The 7420-nt window shown below is 57.0% G+C and overlaps 1 protein-coding gene across 1 annotated transcript; it reads right to left on the bottom strand.

Moving 5' to 3' along the window:
• Nucleotides 1-3402: 3402 nt before the first annotated feature.
• LOC123047600 (FT-interacting protein 4) lies at nucleotides 3403-6830 on the bottom strand. The gene has a single exon (XM_044471191.1). It carries the CDS (start codon nucleotides 6673-6675, stop codon nucleotides 3562-3564), a length of 3114 nt encoding a protein of 1037 aa, XP_044327126.1. The 5' UTR covers nucleotides 6676-6830; the 3' UTR covers nucleotides 3403-3561.
• Between the last annotated feature and the right edge of the window lie 590 nt (nucleotides 6831-7420).

Raw genomic sequence — 7420 nt, 5'->3', positions numbered from 1 at the left:
GGCGGCCCAAGCTAGGTGTGCCAAGGCTGTGATTGAACGGGCCGCCAATGCCTTCTCCGCTTGACACGGATGCAACCTTATGGACGACCTCCTCTAGGTCCGGGTCCGGGTCCTATGGGACGATGAACATCGTCTTCGACTCCTCTTGTGGCTCCATTGCGGCGGCAGACCCCGGAATAGGGAGGGGGCAATGGCGATTGTGGCCGAGGGAGCAAGGAAGAGCTAGATTTCGCACAGGAGGAGGGAGTAAGATTATCCAAATGTGTGGGCCTTGGGTGTCGCTTTGGGTGGGCCAGTGTTGTTGGAGTCCGACATACCAGACATCCGAACTCCTCAGGTTAGTTCCAAACATTTCAGGATTTCAGATGGTCGGACTAGTCCACATATTTTTATGAGCTATGTTGGATGGCTAAAGGTGTTCTAACCGTCGGGTCTAAAAATTTACGATCAATTAGGTGATCAACGTTGAACTTGCCCTTAGAGCATCTCTAAGACGGGCCCGTAAACCTCCTGACTATCTGGACCGTGCTGTCCGGACTGTAGAAGCCATCCAAGGCCGACATGTATCGGTCCGCGTAGTGTTCCGGACGCGATTTCTCCCGCAAACCGAAGAAAAAAGTGGGGGAGGTTTGCGGGAGTCCGAACCACTCCCAAGCCCGCTTCTGACCGTCCTGGCCCATCAAAAACCCCTCCCCCTCCCGCGCGCACCAACCGCTCGCATTCATGCCACTGTAGAGCACGCCGCTCCGCATTGAAGATGGCTCACGGCGGACGTGACCTCTCACTGCATCAACCACTGAAGCGGCGCATCGGCCGAGGGTGCTGCCCACCCGATTCCTCGCTGCATTCATACATCTCCAATAAACCCGCGTGGAAGCTAAGAAACCTACTCCGGCCACACGTCCGCTCATGAGCGGGCCGGTATTAAACACATCGCCGACCGAGCTCCTCCCGTCTGCCCTCTATTTAAACTAGGCAACATGTCGGGCAAGAATCACACCCCTCCACCACTCCCATCTTCTTTTTCACCATTTTCTCCACTCTTCTGATGGCTTTAGAAGAGCAGTTCTCTGGCATACAAGCCAGCTGGGTGGCTCCCCGAGCCCGCCAGATATGAGCGAGGTAACTCGCTGCTCCTCCTCTCGCGCCTGACCCATCGGAGCATTTTGTCGCCCAAGCTGCCACATGCTTCGGCGACTCACCACTCCAGGCCCACTCGATGAGGAGTGGCCAGTTGCTCCACGCTGGCACGGTGGGGAGCACTGCGACACGGGCATCGTCGCATCTAGTGCCTGCGACCGCGCCATCCGCCGTCGACACGCGTGTAGCCACGCCATGCATGCGGGGAAAGAAGATGGTCGTGCGGACACGGACAAGGTGGCGGCCAGCACGTTCGCGCCTGCCACCATCATCAAGGAGAAGTAGAACACGGGAAGCCATCGCCGCTTGGTTCCTAGGAGGGCCACCGCCGGATACCCGGACGGTTGTCCTTTATCTCATCCATCATGGGCACCCGTCTGATCTCCACAGAAGCACCCTTCCCCTCCAGCTGAAGCACCCTCTTTGTCACTCCGATGAGCGGCGCAGCCGTACATAGGGAAGATACGGGGGAAGAACATGCCTTCGGGGCTCCCGGCAGTCCGATTATTCCGGACTGCCGGACATGGGAAGACAAGCCGCATCCAACCATAGACTAGTGTAGTGTATCCTTGTCGTGAGAGTGGAGCTCTGCGCGACCATAGGTCCACATAGTTTTAGCTTTTTAGCTGAAAATATGTCCAAAATGTAACCGTTCTCGTCCAGTCTGTATGAAATCCGTCATGTTTGTATGACATCCAGCCGTATTTGCATGAATTTCATGCGTTTATTCAAAAAGAGTTTGAAATGTATGCGACTAGTATTAGATGTCAACCTACCGCATCCATTTCCATGGACTGGTCCATCATCCCCAGACGAATGCGGGAGATTTTTTACGGGTTACCGTTCGAGAGCCTTCACAATGTCCTCTTCCGGGACAACAGGTAGAGTAGACACACCCTGCCAAGGCCCAACGCAGGCACCGACACCGGCAAAATGCATAACATGGCTGGCACCATGGAATTGACTAATCATTGGTCTATCAACCCTACTGTCTATATTCGTGCATGGAGTTGTTCAATTATACTCCCTCCGTCCGAAAATACTTGTCGGAGAAATGGATGTATTTTTTTCCGACAAGTATTTCTGGACGGAGGGAGTATATGTGTGGCAACCCCAAAACTACGGGACGGTAAAATTTATTTACTAGTAACAAGCTAGCCTTATTGTCAAACCACTCTCACCCAGCGTCGTCATTGATCAAGTACTAAACTGATCAACATTTCAAGCTTTTGGTTGATGGATCGATTTCTGGATTCTTGTCCATTTCAACTATTTATGAGATAAGATCTATGGTCCTCCTTGCGTAGTGATGAAGAAGGTGAGGGAAACTTCCTCCTGTACCCATAATTCAAAGGTATAATCCATTGACGATCGACGAGCGATGGGTGACCGACGAGGGAGGGCAACGCATGGTGTACCACGCACTCACCGTCTTTCCAACGTACGATCGATCAAATAATATATTCCGACGGCCTGATTGAGCGCCCAATCAAACAACCTTTCCCTTCCTCTCTTGCACTGCAACCACCTACTGACGTCTGACCTACCTAGAAAATGCATGCCATGCGCAATCTATGAAATTAGTGAAAGAAAAAGATGGCCAATGCAATGCCGCGGGCATGACTAATCCGTCCATCCATCCATGATTGATGTCTACAAAGCTAGCTTTACTGTTACTTGAGCTTGAGCACTCTAAAATTTTGGATAATCCGAGTGGACAGCTAGATCGATGGAACCGTTCATGCATATGCATACACTATATATGTGCCCACTTCACCACTTGATCAACAAAAGAAGAGACATGCTAATTCGGACAATGATTAGGACAAGCTACTTTTAGAATGCTACGTAGTATATACACTTCACCTTGATGCTGCTTTCTGAATAAGATAAGGGGATATGAATATGAATGAATATCTATCTAGCACTGTGCCAAACAACAGTCGCCGGAGATGGAATACAATAGCATAGTGAGGCTTTATATTATTCTCGTTAGCTTGGTCGACCAACTTTCTTCTGCACGCTACACGTATCCAAAGAAGAAGAAGAAGAAGAAGAACATGGACATCCATGGTGACTGACTAACTGGTGTAGAGACAGACAAAAGTGAATCAACAAAATATGCACACCGCACCGACAAAAGCACGGTATGGAATGGAATGTAGTGGATCAAAAAAATATGTTGGATGAAAGCAATGCCGCATCTGCCGCTTTGTTCCCTCCCTTTAATTATTATTGAGATTGGGAGGAAGCTTCTGAATGTTCAGAGTATCTATCCACTCCATTCCATCCTCTCTTATTTTTATTTCTATGATTCTCTGATCACACAAACAGAAAGTGATCGATTGTGCAGTGTAGTAGTAGTGAATATATATGCAATTAACTCTATGCAAAAAGAAGAAGAAAGATTTTACATAATGGTCATAGGAGCATGTCACCCTTGGCGGGGAGGCGCTTGTAGAAGTTGAATGGCACGGACGGCTGCTTGCTCCGGAACCGGGGGTGGCGGAGCATGAAGAGCCCCAACACCACGGCCACCACCTGGAACGGCGTGATGTAGAGCACCACGGCCACGATGAGCGACATGGTGATGAAGATGGCCGTCGCCCGCGGGTCGCGCCAGCTGAGCAGCGACTGCGCGCGTTCCCCCTGCATCGCCAGGTCGCCCACCACCGTCTGCACCCTGCCGGCCACGCTGCGCAGCCGGTCGTACCGCATCCGCACCACGTCCGACGGCTTGGACGTCGGGAACGTGTCGAACTCCTCGTCCAGCTCGTCCGGGTGCGCCTGCTCCGCGTGCGACAGCACCGTGTCCATGTGCGGCGGCTTCCGCGGCCGCCGCCGGTAGTTCCACACCCCGATCATGAACAGGTACAGGAACACCGTCGGCAGGATCAGCTCCGGGTAGCACACCAGTATCAGAAACAGAACGTGCACCAGGATCGTCGTCAGCGGGTTCTTCCACTTGCAGATGCCGTCGAACCACTTGCCGACCGCGACCACGCCGGAGAAGAGCGACGTGATGCGGTAGAAGTTGGCCTTGCTCCGCCGCAGGCTGAACATGTGCGAGTCCACGTCGAGCATGTACTCCACCACCTCCCGGTGCAGCGGCGGCTCCGACCGGCCCAGCCGCGTCGCCACCATCTGCATCGCCTGGAACCGGAGGTAGTCCAGCTGCAGCACGGAGATGGGGTTGCTGTAGTGCATCTTGGGCAGCAGCGGCCGCCCGTACTGCGCCAGCATGTTGGCCCACGCCGTGCACGTGAACCGGACGGCGAGGTGGAGCTCGCCGGTCTTCTTCAGGCCGCCGGGGGTAAGCGCCATGAGCGGGTAGTAGTGGGTGTACACGCGGTCGGACTCGAGGGTGGCGAGCCTGACGCGCACCTTGCCGATCCTCTGGTCCTTCCCGTCGCTGTGGTGGAGGTGGTTGTTGTCGAAGACGGCGACGGTGATGACGGTGCTCAGGTCGAACACCTCCCAGGTGTACTGCTCGTTCCACGCCGGCGCGGCGGTGCCGAGCAGCGTGCGCGTGCGCACCCACTTGGAGCCGTACTTGGCCACGCAGTAGGGGCTCTTGTTGCCGCCGAGGCCGCGTGCGCTGAGGATGCCGACCTCGAGCACGCCGATGGCGCTCTTCCGCAGCTTCTTCGCCGCCGGCTGCAGGTCGCTGCTGTAGTGCGTGGACTCGTCGAGGACGTGGTACGCCGTCTCCAGGCTCATCCTGAGGTGGATCTTGCTGGCGAAGGTCTTGGAGTGCTCCCGGTGCTTGGTCCCCGTCGTAGCCTCCGCCGCCGCCTCGTCCACCGTCATGCCGCGCGACAGGTTGAACCACTTGGATGGTATGGACTTGGCAAGGTCGTTGCGCGGCACGTACGGCGACGCCACGGGGATGATGATGCGGCCGATGGGCTCGTCGCGGCCGGCGGCGACCTTCTCCTCCACGGTGACCACCAGCGGGTCCTCGAACGGCTCGCTGGCCACGAACATGAACTCCTCGTTCCACGCCTGGTTCGCCGACCCCTGCGGCTGCCCCGGCCGCGTCCGCCTGATCTGGCTGCCCATCTGTATCTTGGCGATGGTGGGCGCGAGCGGCCGGCCCTTGTCGGCGGCGATGAGGTCCTGCGCCGCGATGACGGAGACCTTGAGGTAGATGAGCTTGGGCGAGTAGTACACCTTGGAGCGCGTGTTGGTGAGCCCCTCCCGCGACAGCGAGTGCGCGTCCGAGTGCCACGCCTCCGGGAACGCCTCGTCGGCCTGCGTGCCGAGCCAGACGGCGAGCATGATCTCGCCGAGGGGGTGGCCGTGCCGGAACCGCTCGCCGTGGGCGTCCGCGAGGCTGTACCACTGCGGCGCCAGCGGGCTGTCCGGCGGCAGGCGGCTGGGGATGTCGGACATGTCGAAGACGACGCGGCCGACGAAGTCGTCCCGGAGCGTGTCCTTGTCCATGACGATGACCTCGAGCTGGCTGGCCTGGAGGTGGGCGCCGGAGAAGGCGAACGTCTGCCGCCACACCGGGTTCTGGTTCTTCTCCAGGTGCCGCGTGACGCCCTTGAAGTTGCCCAGCTTCACCTCCACGTACGGGTCCAGCGCGCCGGTGAGGTCCATGGAGGGCAGGTCGCGCGCCTTGACGACGGTAACGTAGAGGTACGACATCGGCTCCACCATGTCGTAGGTGGACGCGATCTTGGCCGTCCCAGAGCGCGGCCCCATCTTGGCCGGCAGCGGGGGCTTCGTCTCGGTGAGGCCGTACTGCGAGCCCGGAGGCGGTGCCCCGGCAGGCCCGGCGGGCTTCGGCACGACCACCGTCTGCCCCGCCGGCGGGGGCGGCGCCGCCATGGCGTGGAGCGTGTGGCGTCGAGGCTCGTTGCCACCGCCTGACGATGCCGGAATGGAGCGGAACTCGCGCGTGTCGTGGCCGCTCTTCCCCTTGGTCCCCACCGCCTGCCCGCCTGAGGCAGAAGCAGCTGTGGCTCCTGCCGAAGCCTCGCCGGAGAAGACGTTCCTGACCATCCTCTCGGGGTCCAAATTGGCAGCGGCGGGTTGGGAAGGCTGCTGCTGACCACCGCCCGTGTCCATGGCCGGAGCAGCAGCAGCAGCATGGTCCTGCGCGACGCGATCGCCGTCCCGCGCGTCGGGGAGGAGGTAGAGCCGGAGCGCGATGTCCCCGGAGACGCGGGAGAAGAGCCCTCTCTTGTCCAGCGGGAAGCGCTGCAGGAAGGCCTCGTCGGGCGAGCGAGCGACGGACTCGCCGGAGACGCGGACGCGGCCGAGGAAGACGTGGGGGCGGAGTGCGTTGTGGTCGTTGAGGCTGCGGTCGTGCTGTACAGACACGTCGACGGTGAGGGCGGCGAGGCGGGATGGGTCGCGCACGTCGAAGACGAGCGTCTCGTTCCACTGCGGGGAGAGGTCGCCGGGGCGGGTGGCCGTGCGCTGGCGCTGCCCGTCGAACTCCACCTCCACGAACGCGTTGCATGAGGACGCGCCGTCCTTGGCCGACAGCTCCGCCGCGTCCGCGACCTCCACGGCAAGCTTCATCGTGTCACCGTCCGTGGGCTGTGAGGTATGGATGTTTATGTGCTATAGGATGGCCGGGGTTTGGGAGAACGGCCGGCCATGGGTGCTCTGCTCTGCTCTGGCTGGGTTGGTAGGTGCTCTGCTTTGGGAAAGAAGTGAAGACGAAGGGCGCGTGTGTCGTAATAGTGCCCCGCTATTTATAATACCGATAATCTTGAGGGGTTGCTAGTAGTTTTTCTTTTCTTTTGGCCTGGGCGGTGGTATGTAAGATGGGCCCACGGGTCAGACCAACGTCGACCATCGTCGGCGGGGTTTATTGGTTGGTTGCCGTCACGCCGTCACCGTATCTTTTATACGCGCTATTCATCCATTTTTAAAGTGAAGTGTCTTCTTTGTTGAAGAAGAACGTCTAACTTTCTATCCAGTCTTTTCATTGCAAAATACTAGCTGCATATTTTTTTTAGGGGGACACACTTCACTTTATTGATCAAATAACCGAGATTAAAGGGATAACTAGAGAATCATAGCTGTATAGCTGGTCAATGCGATGATTGTGACAATAAATTACCACCTTGGGACATCTCTAGCCCCTCCCAAAACTTAAACGTCAGGATACTTTTTTAAATTTGGGGAATGAAACGCCAACAGTGCATCTATTGGTTGAGAGAGGAAATAATGTAACTTTACTTTAATAACTTAAGTAGATGTAGCATTATTGCTCACTAAAAATAGGGAAGAGCTTTTACTTAAGGTGGGCTCTCTCAAG

This window comes from Triticum aestivum, chromosome 2B (assembly GCF_018294505.1).
Source record: "Triticum aestivum cultivar Chinese Spring chromosome 2B, IWGSC CS RefSeq v2.1, whole genome shotgun sequence".
Lineage (NCBI taxonomy): Eukaryota > Viridiplantae > Streptophyta > Magnoliopsida > Poales > Poaceae > Triticum > Triticum aestivum.
The sequence above is the reverse complement of the archived record's forward strand: the minus strand, read 5'-3'. Positions and strand labels throughout refer to the sequence as shown.

Coding starts and splice junctions, on each gene's coding strand:
- LOC123047600 (XM_044471191.1), bottom strand. CDS start 6,675: ATGAAGCTTGCCGTGGAGGTCGCGGACGCGGCGGAGCTGTCGGCCAAG.